The sequence below is a fragment of the Hordeum vulgare genome, chromosome 2H (assembly GCF_904849725.1).
Source record: "Hordeum vulgare subsp. vulgare chromosome 2H, MorexV3_pseudomolecules_assembly, whole genome shotgun sequence".
In the NCBI taxonomy this organism is placed as follows: domain Eukaryota; kingdom Viridiplantae; phylum Streptophyta; class Magnoliopsida; order Poales; family Poaceae; genus Hordeum; species Hordeum vulgare.
The window spans coordinates 539,921,309-539,939,794 of NC_058519.1; the positions used below are offsets into that span (position 1 = coordinate 539,921,309).

An 18,486-nucleotide genomic window follows, 5' to 3' on the forward strand; every position below is an offset into this window, starting at 1 on the left:
TTGGAAAAAATGCCAAAAAAGTCCCAAAAAGACCCTCCCACAGGGACTTCTCTAAATAGTCCCAAATACTCCCTTTTAGTCCCTAAAAGTCCCTCATGTTTGTTTCACATGGGACTTTTTGGGACTTTTTTTAGTCCCTACACCAAAAAGTCTGAAAACAAACACCTCCATATACGCTATTTATATTGTTGCCCATGAAAAACCTGAAACCATTTATAAGATAATCGTAATTACTCTGTGATTAATATTATACACATTTACCTCAAAAAAGCAGGAAAAATCTACGACACTCACAGTAGACTAGAGGCATCATTGGCGACGGCCAAGGACCAAAGGGCCGTCTAATCCGGGAAGGTGTTGTCTCGAGCCAGCTAAAATATGTTGCGCGCTGGATCAACCGATGTTTATGAACATGCGGTGCGATGAGCCAAAAAAATATCCCTTTAGGGTGACCAATAAGGTCGTTGGACTAACTAGTGACGCGCATGCTTCAGAATAAAGAACTGGTAGGAATGGAGGCACACGTTGCAAGAATTGCAAAGAATCAAACGTTGATTCTAGCCAAGTTTGCTGGAAAGCCGGAATCTGACCGGTTGAGACTATCCACTCGATGGATATGACTAATGCGAGTCATTGGATAGGGTTTTTTTTTTTGCAAACACCCCCTTTACAAAGAAAGGACACATCCGTAACACCATGGCCATAATGAAAATATTTTATTCCATGATGATAATTATGACAAAAACATATATATCCATGTGGTGAGTACCTAGTTCCATGACAAAAAATTATGACAGAAAATGAGCTTTTGAACCTGGGCAGGCTGGAGGCGCACTTGCCATGACATTTTTTGGGTTGTCCGTGACGTAAAAAGTCTTGATAGCAGCAAGAGCAAGAAAAATTTCAAGGATTTTTTAATAGATCAAGCCTGAATGGTGCAGTTGTGATTGTGCGTTTCTCTTGTACGTTCGTGTGTGTGAACCTTTCGCTTACTAAATCCAAGCGAGCATGTCACTTACTGAACCCAATAGGGTGATTCCTAACCTTACTGAACCCAACACGAGGGCGAATGATATGTCTCAAATGTATGTCTCCCGTATTTCATTCTACTCCCTCCGTTCCTAAATATAAGTCTTTTTAGAGGTTCCACTAATGGACTACATACGGATGTAGACTCCTAGTGAAATCTCTTAAAAGACTTATATTTAGGAACGGAGGGAGTATTATATTGTATATAAAATTTTCAAGAATTTAAAAGAAAGATAGTTTTTCAAAACCCTAGCCTAAAATGTGATAGTTTTATGTTATTTACTCCACTCTATCTTTCTTCACACAACTTTCTTAATCCTCATTTATCCATGAAATGTTGTAGGCATTTGAAGACATGAAGACCTATTCAATCCACACTACGCTATATTTAACACATTAAATAGCATGATTTCAGTGATTTGTAGGAATATAATTTAGTAATTTTACAGCATTTACCAGGTCATGCCAATCCTTTCACACAAGACACAAGTCCCTTCGATGTCAAAACTTCAGCGCACTGATACCACTTAGCCATTCAGTCCAAGAAACTCCACCTCCTTAAAATTGTCAATGCATTATTGAAAGATTACAACAGCATTACAAAAAGAAAAGAACTTGTTCTCTGGTGGAGCACACACCTCAGTACACCCTACATCGACGAAACAAAACAGAGTTACAGATATAGTTTATGTACACAACGAACTGGATGGTGCCCCCGAGGCTAAGGTGCAGTCAGTCAGTGGACAAACAATGCAGATACACGAAAACCTCGTCCCTTTGTATGCAGCACTCTACTAATGCCTCCTCACTCCAGTAGCCCAAATATCCTTAGCAACTATGTTTGCATATGTTGGGTACCACAGGTGTATGACCTGAGAGGATTCTTCTCGATCTGACGGAGCTGAGATGTTAAACAAGGACTGACTACTGCTATCGGTGTTGGTGGTCACAAGCCTGGCAGGCCTTGGCCGATCTGGGGTTTACATATGTACACTGATCACACGTCCAAATGTTGCTATCGTCCACACCACGGCTGGAGCTGCCTGATTTGGAGCCGGCACCGGATGTCCTGTTCTTGCCACTCTTGCTCTTACCACCAAGGCTCTTAGAAGTGGTGTTCTTGTTGCCAGTGCTTTGGCTAGTAGAAGGTCCAACGTCATTTAATCCAGTCTCCAGTGCCCGGACGAGATTCTCAAAATAATTGCGAGTCACGCTGTAAAATACCCCCCAGAAAAATGTCAGAGGAAGCACAGCAGAAAGAGGTATTTAACTGATACTACATGGTTGTGGATGACCAAGTCGTCAGTAGAAAATGAATGAACAGCTTTGCTAATTCTAAAGTCGACTGAGATTTTCTCAAGCACTTTTCACAAAACTGAAGATGTAATTCAGTCAAGACTTAAGAAAATCTCAATCGTCTTGAACATAGACAAACATAAATGAATGAGCAAAAAAAATAAACTTCATAGGTATGCACAGCATCACAGCGAAGGATAGAAGACATGAAAAGGTGATCCAAATTACCTAGTTAATCCAGCCAACTTTGTACGGAAGTCATTGAAATCTTTCGAGGGGGACTCTGCTTCAAGGTATATTTGAAGTTCTTTCTCTGCACACTGGTGCAGCCGCTCCAAGCCTGATTCAGCTTCACCTATATGCATACACACAAAACAGAAATCAGACGAGTAGCATATTGTTATATGTTATTGATGATAGTAAAACTACAAACCTTGCAGATATTCGAAAAACTGCCTTTTGGCATGTTCTTGCTCTGGGAGGTAATAACCATAAGCATATGTCCACTTCAATACCCTCCTACACTCAACAATCTACATTTCAAAATTAAACTCAGTCATGAGAAAGGAAAAAGGCTGAGACCTAAATTTGGGGATAGGAACACTCGTGAAGTAATACCTGTAGCCATGCCTCTATGATGAACTTGAGCTGTGACTCGGGCTGACTTTGTATATCACTTAACTTTTCAAGCTGAGAAATATTTGCAAAAGTCAGTCTTAGGAGTCCTGGACGGGCTGAGGTAGGCTACAATAAAAGCAGTGAAATGAACAGTGAGTGTCACATATATTCATATACCTTGTCATTCTGCAGACTCTGAAGGTCTCCTAATGCCTTTTGCCTTGACTACATCATGAAGACAAAAAGTGTCAAAGCAACCAGAGTTACCAGATTACATGTTTTAACGGGTAAAGATATAACAGGAATATTCCTATCACCCTGTCTACACGAAACAGCACCTAAATCAAGCATTGAGTTGATATCAACATCTGAAGCAAGGAGAAAAATTCCTTTATACAAGAAACAGCATTATTGTCAGCATTTCTACAGTTGATTATAAATTCTTAACAGGTTTAACATCGGACAAATAGGTGAAATTAAGAAGAACGATGCAGCACAACGCAACTTCCATGATATTTGGCATGAAACAAGTTCACTATCACTCCTCTTTATATATAAATAGTTTGATCCTCTCAAGCTAGCCAATCAACCAAGAACTCTATCATCTCAGGCAGTTCAAAACTAACACATAAAAAATTCAAAAACAATTATCCTGCACGCTCAACAGAAGTGCCTTTCATTTATTTGTCCTCTAAAAATGATGCAAGGATGCCAAACCAAGAGACAAAAATGGCAAACCCTAGTTAAGCTAACAGAATAACTGTGCACTTCAAAAAGTACAAATTGTCACTATGAATCCTGGTAATGTTCTGTACATGCTTCTTTTTTCGCAACGAATAACTTACTGACTGATTAGCTGCCCATCGTTCATAATAATGTGTATATCTCTCAAGGGAGTTCTTCGCCATTTCTCTTCTCCTTTCAGATTCATCATACTGTGACCACAACAAAACAGATAGAACATGTCATTATATCTTTAGGTAATGAAGTAAACATCTAGGACCAGAATCACTACCGCTCCTTCTTGTCTTGCTGCCTCATAACGGTTACAAGCATAAAATCCACCAGTCCTCTCTCCATGCTCCGACCATGAACCAAGACACAGCCTACATTATAATAGCGCAAATATCATTTTAGCTATATGAGATTACAAGTGCAAAAAACAGAACACAGAAAAGAAGACTGATTGTATACCAGCAAAACTCAAATTTACATGGAGGTGTGCATGTGATATGCATGCATCCCTGATTTTTCTCAATAGGCCGCTTGCACTTAGGGCAAGGCTTTGAGTTAGCCAGTATCCTGAAACCATACCCAGCAGTTAGAAAGATAACAGTACCGTTCACACCTGAATAAAACGAGACTAAAAGATACTCCCTCTGTTCCATAATGTAGTGCGTATAGATTTTTTGAAAAGTCAGATTTTGCAAACTTTGACCAAGTTTATAGAGAAAACTATTTATCTCCAGAATACCAAATATATAAAATATGAAACTACTTATAATGAATCTAATGATATATGCTTGGCATTCTACATGTACATGGTTTTTTTCCAACAACCTGGTCAAAGTTTGTGAGGTTTGACTTTTCAAAAAATCTATATGCACTACATTATGGAATGGAGGGAGTATAATTTATCAGATCCATCATACAACTGGCCAAATACTTCAAATTTTTACAACTACAAACATTAGTGGTTTTAGAAGATCATCGTGTTATTACACTAATGATGACATCCAAGCCATCCTCGGACCCTATCTCTCTCTTCACCTACCTGGTCGGCTAGCCTGATCACCACAGCAGGATGCAGTGAGTCCCACGACGAGATCAAGGACGATTGTCCAACTACCATAAAAAATAACAATCAACGTTATCTAGCTAGAGCTTACAATATGCGCAAAACACCCCATCTCATAAGAATAATCATAAGACTGCACATTCACAATATTGAAGTGATCAAAATGGATGCAAGGTGCTGAAGAGAGATACAGTGGTACAACTTGGGTGTGGGAATAGACTTTATCATTGATTAACATGCCAAGTGTTGAAAATAATATTCTAGTTCCAGACTGAGAATAGGCAAAGTAAGTCATCCTAGTATCCTACAATACCAATTCATATTCTCAGACTCTGCGCTGTTCTTGAGGATCCACTTTGAAACAGTGGCACAGTCTACTGGACGATGAGCTTCCTCGGTGCACTGCAAAATTTATTTCAGATAGTTTATATTCTGCCTATTATGAGATAAATGAATTAATCGGTCAAATACTCACATTCCAACAGAACCCATATGAACAATTGCAATTAACATCATAGCTGCCACTGCCCACGACAAACTCTACTGCATATTCACATCCAGGAGCAGGACACCACTTTGTCTGTTACACATAGAAATGTCTTTAATCAACAGTATAGTAAAATAAAACATTTATATTATTAGTTCAAGAGTTGGCTAAACATGGCAGTTGATCGTTCTGTTGTGTCATTCATTACAATTACCAATTAACAACACCCTTCAAAAATGTGAAAAGAATTGCATAGAAGAATAACGTTTGTTTAAAAATATAAACACTACCAAAGTTCAATATTCACATTGCCAATAAATAAATATCTTCATAGATCTGAATATCATCTCCACAGCATTTCATTGTTCATGGTATTACAATACCTCTATATCAAGCTATAGCAACTTACCTTTCGATTATCCTCGATGTAAGATCTGCGAAGATACCGCCCATACTTTTCCTTATCCTCTTCATTAGCCAGCGAATTAATCATATCTTGTCCAACTGCGGCAGCACAGGACGGATCAGGACATCTCAACATCAGACATCCTGGACCATCATTTATAGCAGTGCTAATGTAACCTGTCAATATACAGGAAACTTTAAGCAGTAATATCGTAGGTCGGTTATATAACTATTAATGCAAAATGGTAAAACAGGGTACAGAGAAACACCATCAATCAATCGCACTAAAACTTTTATACAATGAGTCACTAGTGTAAGTAATCAGCTTCTCCATTTAGGACTAGATTGTTACATCCACAAGCAATATGGACCTTTCCCAGGAGAAGTATAGCAAACCTCACAAGGATGTAACTCATTTACAGTATAACAAAGATGTAACTGATGCTAATCACTTCAAAGACCTTAAGCATAGTGAAAATTTCTTTAAGCTTTTTAGGTAGCCGTAACATCAGTGAAAAGAACATCTGAGAAATTGGATGCACAAAAGAGCATGCCATGCCAGCAAGTAAAGTGGTTGCAGAAGAATGTAATTATGAGGTATTGTATCATTGACTATCATCACCCAAGTATACGGCTGCAGAGAAATGACAATTCATGGTTTGTTACAAATATGAGCATGAAAGCAGAAAGCATGATTCCACACAACAAAGAATTTAAGGCCCATATACAGAGGAGAATTTGAAGAACAGACTGACCAACCTCTCCAGCATACACTACAGAAAGGATGTCCACATGCGGCAGCACTCATTGATGCATGAGGGCAATTTTCAAAACAAATTCCACATGCCAGCTGTTATGAAGTGAACAAACTGTATAAGCATTGAATATTTAAAAACATCAAATGTTTTACATAAGCTTTTGTAGAAAGTAGAAACCATTGACAACAGGCAAGAGAGATGGCATAAAAATGGCACATGCACATGCTGCTCACAACGCATAGCATAGCAAGTGCAAAACTACTATGTTCTAATGCATGTACACTATAGACCTGCAACGATAAAAGCATGTTACCCAATACCTTTTTCAAACAATCTGAGCTGGTGGTCATGCATACTGATACCACTAGGTGCTAAGATACTGGGAAGTGACAAATATGGAAGCCTGTACCGAATAATTGACTGACTACGGTAAGTGCGTTTGTATTTTATTACTCCCTCCATCCCAAAATAAGTGTCTCAAGCTTAGTATAACTTTGTACTAGAGCTAGTACAAAGTTGAGACACTTATTTTAGGACGGAGGGAGTATATGCTTTATGTACACTTTTTTCAGCATCCACAATTCATCCTACAAATGGTAATGGGGGGAATAGAAATATTGAGAACACTAGGTATCTCAGAAATGCTTGTACCGCAGCAATTCCCAACAACTACCATATGACTCAAAGAAATGAAACATGCTTAGTGAAGTGAAAGAACAAGTTCAATTAATTGAGGTAATGATATACTTCTCTGTCATTTGGCATTTCAATGCGCTTCTCCGGAAAACCAACAACCTTGCGAACACGTTCTTCATCAACGAACCATTCATCATGCACCTTACTAACACTCCTGGAAGGGGGGAGGGGGCAATAAAGGAGAAAGTGGAATTAACAACCAGCATAAGATCAAAGGGGAAATGAAGTACATACATATAGGCAAGTAGCATTTCATGTATACAACTATGACCACTTCAGCTAATGGGCTAAAAACCAAAAGCAGTGAAAATAAACTTCCATGGATAAACTATTGCAAACATAACTCGTTTTGGAAAAAAAAAAATGGCACGGATTCCAAAGTACCACTGATTTTACCACAACATCTTGTCCTAACTCACAAACCTAAATGTTATGGAAATGTATTTCATTACGAATCTAATTATGGAGTCAATAAAAAAATATGACAGTCAAACTTAAGTGTTGACAATCATGAATTCCAGGACATCTTATATTTGCAATATGGGCAGTGACGGAGGCAGAAATCCTTAATTCATGATGTTGAGGAAGGCCCAATATAGAAAATCTAAAGGAACTGTTACTGTTTATATTCAAAATACAAAGGAATAACTAATCCGGGGGAGGGCCTGGGCCCTGGCAGGCCACCCCCTGCCTCCGCCACCGATATAATATGGATAAGGTAAGGATAAATACCAACCCGATAACCCAACTTTGCAACACATTTACACCTTAATAACCTGCTACACGCATATACCTTTTGTATCCGAATAAGTCAAACCTAATTATAGCAATACAGAAATGTAACTTGCGTCTCAAGAGTAAAAGAATCTAAAAGCGATGGTGATATCTAACAAACCCGAAAAAGGAGCAGATCACTATAGGCCGAGGTGAAAACAATAGGGCAATGGATGTTACCAGTTATAGCTGCGAAGAAGAGCACATGCTTCCGACTTTGAAATTGAAAGAACAGTTGAAACCCTATTTATGTCATCCTCTTGGCGCTGCTTTATACCAGCTTCACTCAATATGCAGTAATTTTGCTGGTGCACAAAACAAGCGAATGGTGATAAGAATAGCAGGGCATGAAGGTCGAATAAGCATTGAGAAACATTGAGCTGAGAGCGATTTAATTTCACGTCAATATAAATAGTATCACATACAACCTCTTAAGCAACAAATTATGATTACTACACAAATTAAAACTATGTGATGACTAGAAGGATCTAATGCATTATTTGAAGGTAGAACAATGCTATTCTGACTCGGCAAACAACCTAACCTACTTTTCTAATGCAGCTTTGAAGATTGTTGTCCAAGTTTGGCTCAGATGTAGCTTCTCTGAGAACCCAGTTTATTTAGTTTGCAGGCGTATGTTGGAATAGCCAATAGATTTTTAGGAAGCCAAAAGCTACACATATACTCCGTCCGGTCCTTTTTTCTCCGCATATAAGATTTATCTGAAGTCAAACATCAACATCTACAATAATAAAGATATACAATATGGAAGTTAAATTCATGCCATATCTAATGATATTGATTTCGTATTGTGAATGTTGATATTTTTTTCTATAAACTTGGTCAAACTTTACAAAGTTTGACTTCAGACAAATCTTATATGCGAGTAAAACGGACCGGAGGGAATATCAATCAAAGCTGATACAGGAAAGCAAGTGAAACTTCTTCACAATAACTCGGTTGAGTGTGCAAGGTAGGGTTGGGACGGCCTAATGACAGGAATTCTCGATGGTCAGACAGTTGATGGATCAGCAGGCGTCAGTGCCACTCATCTATGAATCTATGTACACATGTAGAGTAAAGACAGCAAGTCTCAGCGACTAGTGGTAAAAATGACCAAGGCAGTGGATTGCCTCAAGGGCTGGAAGCTTGGAAAGGAGGCAGATAAAGGTTTCAGGGGAGGCTGGGAGGGGATAATGACAACTGGAAAGCAATGAGAAGGCCCGTGTTGCTGGGTGAACAAGGAAGGTAGTGGTATGGAGAGAAGTGGAACAACAAGAAACCACGTAAGGTACTCAAGGTTGCCAGGTAATGAAGCTACCCAAGTTAGGAAGTTCGTTAACTAAAACAAGAGAGAAACCCAGGGAAAAGAAGTAACTAGCAGATGAACCAGTATATCCTAACGTCATCATCTCCGTTGATGTCCGGCCATAAAGAAATTGCTTTGGAACTGAGAGGAGCTCCGTTAAATTTTGGCCACGTGGTGTGGTACAGCAGGTCAGCAATTATTTTTGCCATTGTCAAGTTAAGTGCCCCATACTTCAATAGGTTTTGGACATGGATATGTGGGATAAAAATGACTAGCATTGTGTAGGCATCCAAAAATTATACAATGTCAAGAATTGCATGGCAGCTCATAACTCTGTGATTTGGCATTTAATTAGTAGGGTACATGCATACAGCCCTAGAGCCTGCCTTGTTTTAGTCCATCGTGACTTTCTTTTTTCTTATAACATCATGACTTACCATTTTCTAGTAAATAAAATTTTATGTGTAAAGTTACAAATTACAACTCAAACAAAACTGTCATCGTAATTCACAATATTGCATCATCTCATTATTTACTGCATGTATATTTTTATGAATTCAGTATTTACTTGTCTAGGACAAAGTATCGGCAGTCAGGTGGCCAAAATGTATATTATTCGTCAACAATGTTGACTACATTATTTATAATCCCGGATTGACCACTGCTCTCACGCAAAAATAAATATTCTTGTGAGGCCCTAGCTTGCACCAACACATACTTTTATTGAGGATGACGGCCAATGCAAGGGCAAGGCCATTCCCCGAGCCACAGCCCAGTCTACCAGAGAAGGAAGGCCGTAGCAGTAGCATAGGAATAGCAATATCATCGATCGTCTAGATTCACTGTCTACAGTTCCCGCATATTCCCGCATCAAAAAGATGGAAGCGCAAGCTACGTGATGCGCCACCCCAAGCACACACCTCATCCCGGGCGGGAAACCGAGATCACCTGCTGCCGGAGGGAGAGGAGCTCGGGGGAGTCGTCGGAGTCGTGGTCGGCGAAGTCGTAGTCGGCGTCGCCGTCATCGCTGGCGGCGAGCCCAGCCTCCCCGCCGCTGTAGAAGTCGTCGTCCGCTGAGTCGTTGGCGTCGTGCATGTCGTCCTCGGAGTCCATCGCCGCCCCGCCGCCGCCAGCGCTCGCCTCCGCTCGCCGCCGGAGCCTCAGGAGCAGCGCGGATCGGGCGGATCGGAGCGGCGCCCACCACGAGGAGGGAGCAATCGGGCCCGGGGCGCGGGGGCGCGGCGGCGCCCGCGCGGGTTCGAGGCAGAGGCGGGAAGGGAGAGGAGGATGCGCCGGTGTCGGGAGGGCGGGGGGAGTGGGGCGGAATGGGGAGGACGGATTGGTGGAAATGGTGGGTCGGGTGGATTCGGCTGCTGCCTACAGAGGAGAATAGCTGGGAGGAATGCAAGCTTTTCCTCTCGTTTTCTTACTCCTTTCTCCCCCACTTTGCTTTCAGTTGTTTATCCCTTATTATCACTCGTCCTTGTGCGCGTAGTGTTTTTCTTACAGTTCTTTCTCTCTCAGCTGTCCGTCGGATTTTCTATTAATGCCTTATCAGAACCGGGCGGGTAAAATCTGAGGCCATGAGCCAAATTCTAAAATGAGGCCTATTTTTCTTTTTTAAAATTATAATTAACCAAATAGTAGCTCATTTATGAGATTGAATGACATCCTCTATTTTTTGTTTATTCTTATGCTGTTTTCTAGTAACCAAATTCATATTCTCTGAAGAAAAATTTAAAGGTCAAAACTTTTATCTTGAAAACACAAACATCCCAATTAACACGTATGTATATAAATGATGAAAAGAACAAATTTAGAAGGATACATATCAAAAAGTTAGCAGCAAACTATTTGTATAACTCAGACTAAGAAACTCACGGGCTGAATCTTGGCCTCGTCAAACGGTTCCTTAGCCACACACCACCATGTCGAGATCAATGACGATCGCATGGACAAAGACGATGCACCCTTGATTAGTCTTATTACGAGGATTGTGAAAAGAAAGTGGCAACGATCTACCACCTGTCCTCGAAGATTAAGTGATTTTGATTAGTTGACTAAAAGATTGATTTGATTAAGTCAACATAGTACGAACATGGTCGTGTGCCTGCCCTACTCAGCTGTTGGATGTTGTTGTCGTTCCTTCGTGCATCCGAGGTCTTATGTGCCGATGATGGCGGCCACTATCCATCTATTGCATCATCGGACTGCAACTGTCGGTAGTCTACTATGATGTTATGGTTAGTATTATAGATCGGGATTCCCGCTCGTGCGCTCACGTCTTTCTTTTTACATCCTTGGGTCTTGGTAATCCATGGTGTGCATGATCCATATTCTCATTAGCCTATGGGGAATCATGGGAGCACCAAAAAAGTACTAGGGATCAAGGAATTTGGATCTTGTCCTTCGCTAATTGTGTGGCACGCTGGTGTGTGCGGCCTTACTATTTTTCGAGGACAACATAAATTGGGAAAAAGGTATGAGAGAAGTCAAAAATACCAGGGAAACAAGGTGTCACATACACAAGCCTCTCATTTTTACATGGGCGGGGACCCTATGCGGGCAGCACCGGCTGCACATGCCATGGCCCGGGCTTGTGCCTTATAGATGACTCATTTCATGATGAGGCGAATGAGAGGGTGAAACTTGTGTGTAACATTAAATTTGCTACTACTATTTGTGTTAGAAAGAATGATGTTGGCTCAGACCTACTACCTCCGTACAATAATATTTGAACTGCAAAAACATCTTACATTAATGTACATGATGACTCATAAGTATATGAGATTAATCGTAGTCCTTTCGATAAGTAAGAGTGTCGAACCCAACGAGGAGCGGAAGGAAATGACAAGCGGTTTTCAGCAAGGTAATTTTTGCAAGCACTAAAATAGCGGTAACAAGTTGTTCGATAGCAAGATAATTCTAACAAGTAACGAGTAGCCATAGTAACAATAAGTGCAACAAGGTAGCCCAATCCTTTTGTGACAAAGGACAGGTCGGAACGGTTTCTTATAATAGGCAAAGCATACTTGGGGGCACACGGAATTTCATCTAGTCACTTCCGTCATGTCGGGTTAATTCGTGTTCGGTACTTTAATAATTTGATATGTGGGTGGAGAAGGTGCTTGGGTGATGTTCTTACTTGAACAAGCCTCCCACTTATGATTAACACTCCCGCAAGCATTTGTAACTACGAGAAAAGTATTAAGAATAAATTATAACCATAGCACTAAACATAGGATCTAAATCAGCCCCTTACGAAATAGCGCATAAACTAGGGTTTAAGTTTCTATCACTCCCGCAAACCCATCATCTAATAACTACTCCACAATGCATTCTCTTAGGCCCAAATATGGTGAAGTGTTATGTAGTCGACGTTCACATAACACCACTAAGGGAATCACAACGTTCATATCATCAGAATATCGAACGAATATCAACTTCACATGACTACTTGCAACATGACTTCTCCCGTGGCCATAAGAACAAAAATAACTACTCACAAGTGATAAACATGCTCATGATCAGAGAGGTATTACATATCATATTGGATATGAACACAGGATCTTCCACCAAATAAACCACAAAGCATCAACATAAGATGTAATCAACACTACTAGTCACCCCACCGGTACCAATGTGAGGTTCCCGTACAAGATTGAGCACAAGAAATGAACTAGGGTTTTGGGAGGAGATGGTGTTGTTTGAATATGTTGATGAAGATTGACCTCCCCAAGATGAGAGGGTTGTTGGTGATGATGGCATTGATTTCCCCCTCGGGGGGGGGGGGGGGGGTCCTCCGGCCGAATTGCTCCGCCGGATGGCAAAAGTGCTTCTACCCAAGTTTCGCCCCGAGATGGCGGTGCTCCGTCCCCAAAGGCCTCTCCTTATTTCCTTTTTCAGGTCAAAGGTGAATATATACCATAAGATGGTCGCCCGAAGTGGTCTAGGTGGGCCACTACCCACCAGGCCACGCCGGTGGGACTGGCGCGCACTGGTCCCTAATGGCCACCTGGCAGACCCCCTCTCGTACTTCTTTCCTCCAACATTTATTTTTTATTCCATAAAAATTACTCATGAATTTTCAGCCCATTTGCACATGTGCAAAATAGGTATCTCTGACGTAGCTTTTTCACGTCCAAAATTCCATCTGCCAGCATTCCCCCTCTTAGTGTAAACCTTGCATATTATGAGAGAAAAGACATTAGAATTACTCCATAAAAATGGTATAATGCATAAAAACACTATAAATAACAGTAGAAAAACATGATGCAAAATGGACGTATCAACTCCCCCGAGCTTAGACCTCGCTTGTCCTCAAGCTGAAGCCGATAGCAAAAATCTTGACCACATGCTTTGAGAGAGAGGTGTCGATAAAAACAAAATACGGACATAGTAGCATCATGCTCATTATTATAACAATAAATAAAACTTTGTAAAATACTTCATCACACCATTTTCATCATATAACTTTCATCATAAAAACTTCTCATAAACAAGTAACGATTCATCACAACATCGAAGTATGAAGCATAAACTCTATTGAAAATTAACAAACTATGTTTTCAGTTAACTTTGTAACATAATTCATCACATTTTCAAGAAGGGTCACATATCATAGCTTTTAAGCAAGTCTACATACTCAACCATCATTTAGTCTCATATGATTGCTAACACTCATCGCATACATATGAGCAAAAGGTTTCAACTAGGCACATAGAAAGATACGGGCTTAAAATGTCGCCAGCTCTCGCAAGAATTGTATGGGAGTCGTCCTCGGGGGGACTTCTCGAATGACCCCCAGTGTATTCACCTCAAGGGTGATGTCAACAATAATAACTCATGACCACCAACATTCAACTGGATATATATGTCTAGATCTTTCCCCACCACATGATGCTTGCAAAAGAGAAAATAAAAAGGAGTAGAGAAGAATACTTTGACTCTTGCACAAAACTAAATACATAAAAATCAAAGATAGGCCCTTCGCAAAGGGAAGCACAGGTTGTCATGTGCTTTTTGGTTGTATGCCAAATCCCTTAGTGCAAATAAACGTTACGTTATATTGACCCTTATGAAGGCAGCCATTATTATGCGGTTTATTGCTTTAATTATTGCCATCACAAGTTCGTACAACACTTAATTTCCCTTACACTAAATGATCGAACATGTTTAGAAGCAAATTTTATTGCCTTTTGCACCGATGACAACTTACTTGAAGGATCTTAATCAATCCATAGGTAGGTATGGTGGACTCTTAAAACATGAATTTGGGTTTAAGGTTTTGGATGCACAAGTAGTATCTCTACTTAGTGCAGAGTTTTGTCTAGCAAAGATATTATGCAAGCACCAGTTGTTAGAGGATCTATAACAATATAACTTCTATGTGAATGTGAACAAACATAAATCATTGCGTTGTCTTCCATGTCCGACGGCAATAGTTTTGGCATATTATAATTAATGGGGGCTCACAATCATAAAAGCTGTCAAGGATAGTATATTTGCATGTAAATATTCTCTTTCCTTATTAATTCTTTGATGTGTTGCATCACCGACCAATGCTATGTTTATCAACCTTCAACAAATTTTACCACTTATACTTTTCCTTGTGTGATGTCACTACTTACTATAAGATTAGCATATGATCTTTTTCATTATTTTCTTTTATTTTGATTGCAACAAGAAAGTAAAGAAGCAAAAACTCAAATTAAACTTTATTATATAACTCTCGCTTGATTACATAGATAGATAGATCACGAAACTAGCACTCAAAAGATGGATCGAACTAAACTTTTATTTGACTAAATCACAAAATAACTAAAGATCGAACTAAGATGGATAAAGATAATAAGAGTGATGGTGATACAATAATGGGGCACCTCCCCCAAGCTTGGCACAAGCCAAGGGGAGTGCCCATGTCCGCGTACTCAAGTCTCCTTCTTTAGCGGTGAAGGTGAAGGTGGTGTAGTAGTGTCACAATGTAGCCTCAAGAGGTTCTTGAGTTGTTGAATAATGCTCCGGAGGCCGATGATTTGGTCCTTTAACAAAATATTTTCACGAGTAAGATACTTATTCTGAACAAGGATCATTTCAAAGGCTCTAAAGGCTTCGATTTCAGTAGGGTGAGATGCTTATAGTAGGGTTGGAGGTAATCTTCTCCCCCCTCTTCCTTTGTCGGCATGGCTTGTCCCTCTTCTCGAGCTTGACCCCCCTTGACTTCCTCACCCTTGTTCTCCTTGGTGGCTTCGACTGGTTCCTCCTTCTTTAGTTCCATCTTCATTAGCCAAGCATCCTCTTCTACATGGTTGGAGGGAGAAGACATGATGCCCGGCTTGATAGTTCTGACAGAAAAACATCACGAAACAAGACCAGAGGGTTTCTCCGTGGTACTGGGGTCAAACCATCGGGAGATATATATAAAGATTTTTATACAAGGAAATACTTGTCCAACAAGAAAACGGAGCGAGGAAGGTACCCGAGGGGCCCACTACCCACCACGGCGCTGATAACCCACAAGTATAGGGGATCACAGTAATTTTCGAGGGTAGAGTATTCAACCCAAATGTATTGATTTGACACAAGGGGAGCCGAAGAATATTCTCGAGTATTAGCAGCTGAGTTGTCAATTCAATCACACCTGAAAGACTTAATATCTGTAGTAAAGTATTTAGTAGCAAAGTAGTGTGGAAGTAACTCTAACGATGGCAAACGTAACAGTAGCAATTTTGTAGTGATCGTAACAATTACAACGGAAAAGTAACTTAGCAAAGACCAATATGTGGAAAGCTCGTAGGCAATGGATTAGTGATGGATAATTATGTCAGATGGAATTCATCATGCAATAGTCATAACACAGGGTGATACAAAACTAGCTCCAATTCATCAATGTAATGTAGGCATGTATTCCATATATAGTCATACGTGCTTATGGAAAAGAACTTGCATGACATCTTTTGTCCTACCCTCCCGTGGCAGCGGGGTCCTAATGGAAACTAAGGGATATTGAGGCATCCTTTTAATAGAGAACCGGACCAAAGCATTAGCATTTAGTGAATACATGAACTCCTCAAACTACGGTAATCACCGAAAAGAATCCCAGTTATTGTCACCGTGGGCGATGCGGATCATAACTCGTAATAGGTGTCTATAACTTGCAAGATAGGATCAACAACACATATATATTCATGAAAACATAATAGGTTTAGATCTGAAATCATGGCACTCGGGCCCTAGTGACAAGCATTAAGCATAGCAAAGTCATAGCAACATCAATCTCAGAACATAATTGATACTAGGTATCAAACCCTAACAAAACTAACTCGATTACATGATAGATCTCATCCAACCCATCACCGTCCAACAAGTCCACGATGGAATTACTCACGAACGATGGAGAGCATCATGAAATTGGTGATGAAGGATGGTTGGTGATGACGACGACGTCAATTTCCCCTCTCTAGAGCCCAAATCAGACTCCAGATCTGCCCTCGTGAGGAAAAACAAGAGGTGGCGGCGGCTCCGTATCGTAAAACGCGATGAACTCTTATCTCTGATTTTTTATCCTCGGATAGGAATATATAGGAGTGAAAACGAGGTCAGTGGAGCTACAGGGGCCCCACAAGCGAGGGACGCGGCCTAGGGGGGTCACGCCCTGCAGGCTTGTGGCCAGGGGGTGGCCCCTCTCCGGTAGATTCTTTCGCCGGTATTTTTTATTATTTCCAGAAATATACTCCGTAAATTTTCAGGTCAATCCGAGAACTTTTATTTCTGCACAAAAAACACCAAGGCAATTCTGCTGAAAACAACGTCATTCCGGGTTAGTTCCATTTAAATCATGAAATTAGAGTCCAAAACAAGGGCAAAAGAGTTTGGAAAAGTAGATACGCTGGAGACGTATCAACTCCCCCAAGCTTAAACCTTTCCTTGTCCTCAAGTAATTGAGTTCATAAACTGAAAGTGATAAAGAAAAACTTTTACAAACTCAGTTTGATCTTGTTGTTGTAAATATGTCTAACTTATGTTCAGATTTTCAGCTCAGATTATAGACTAGCCACATTCACAATAATATTTAGGTCTCATATTTACTTATATCAATGGCATAATCAACTAGCGAGCAATAATAATAAGTCTTGGATGACAACACTTTCATCAAAACAATCATAATATAATATGATAAATTGGTCTCTCGCTAGCCCTTTCTGAGACCGCAAAACATAAATGTAGAGCACCTCCAAAGGACAAGGACTGACTAGACATTGTAATTCATGGTAAAATAGATCCAGTCACACTCATACTTAATATCAATTAATAGAAACGCATACAAATGACGGGGGTGCTCTCTAACTGGTGCCTTTTTATAAGAAGAGGATGACTCAACAGTAAAATAAAATAGATAGGCCCTTCGCAGAGGGAAGCATTGATTTGGAGAGGTGCGAGAGCTCGAGCTTTTAAAACAGAGATGAATCAAAATTTTGGTGGTATGCTTTCATTGTCAACGTAACAACTAAGAGTTATCAATATCTTCCATGCTAAATACATTATAGGCGGTTCCCAAACAGAATAGTAAAGTTTTTACTCCCCCTCCACCAATCAATCACATTCCACGACGGGCCGCATCCATGGGTACCGTCCATACAAACAACAATCCTGGGGGAGTTTTGTTTCATTAAGTTTGATTTGACTTTTGAGCATGGAACTGGGCACCCGATTATGAGACACTTTCTCATGAATGATAGTGAATCAACACATATCTTGAGGATAACCCAGCTAGCATGGAAGATACTGATAGCCCCTAGTCACCACATGAGCGATTCACGCATACAAAATAGAATATTTATTTGAAGGTTTAGAGTATGGCACATGCAAATTTACTCAGGACGGCAGATAAATACCGCATTTAGGTAGGTATGGTGGACTCATATGGAAAAACTTTGTGTTTATGGAAATGGATGCACAAGCAGTATTCCCGCTTAGTACAGGTGGGGGCTAGCAAAGGACTGGGAAGCGACCAACTAGAGAGCGACAACAGTCATAAACATGCTTTGAGGTTAACCAACATTGAATTCAAGCATGAGTAGGATATAAATCACCATGCACATAAACACCGTGGAGGCTATGTTGGTTTTGTTTCAACTACATGCGTGAACATGTGCCAAGTCAAACCGCTCGAATCATTCGGAGGAGGATACCATTCTATCATACTACATCACAACCATTTTAATATGCATGTTGGCACTCAAGACAAATCATTATTCACTCCTAGCTGATTAAGCATGGCATAAGTAACTATAATCTCTAATTGTCATTGCAAACA

At 40.3% G+C, this 18,486-nt stretch overlaps 1 protein-coding gene across 1 annotated transcript; it reads right to left on the minus strand.

Annotated features, from left to right (window-relative positions):
• Positions 1-1,563: 1,563 nt before the first annotated feature.
• LOC123427099 (probable E3 ubiquitin-protein ligase ARI8) lies at positions 1,564-10,606 on the minus strand. The gene is made up of 15 exons (XM_045111055.1): positions 10,119-10,606; positions 8,042-8,166; positions 7,139-7,241; positions 6,393-6,483; positions 5,638-5,810; positions 5,217-5,321; positions 5,055-5,143; positions 4,138-4,245; positions 3,959-4,049; positions 3,789-3,878; positions 3,121-3,168; positions 2,944-3,015; positions 2,759-2,858; positions 2,554-2,680; positions 1,564-2,242 (listed from the first exon to the last, which is right to left on the minus strand). The coding sequence occupies exons 1-15, from the start codon at positions 10,281-10,283 to the stop codon at positions 1,960-1,962; spliced, it is 1,770 nt and encodes a 589-aa protein (XP_044966990.1). The 5' UTR covers positions 10,284-10,606; the 3' UTR covers positions 1,564-1,959.
• Between the last annotated feature and the right edge of the window lie 7,880 nt (positions 10,607-18,486).

Excerpts from the sequence above, each read along its gene's own strand:
- LOC123427099 (XM_045111055.1), bottom strand. The coding sequence starts at position 10,283 with ATGGACTCCGAGGACGACATGCACGACGCCAACGACTCAGCGGACGAC. Across the intron at positions 6,484-7,138 it reads AAATGCCAAATGACAGAGAA|CTGGCATGTGGAATTTGTTT; the intron begins GTATATCATTAC and ends ACTTCATAACAG. Across the intron at positions 3,169-3,788 it reads GATGGGCAGCTAATCAGTCA|TCAAGGCAAAAGGCATTAGG; the intron begins GTAAGTTATTCG and ends TTCATGATGTAG.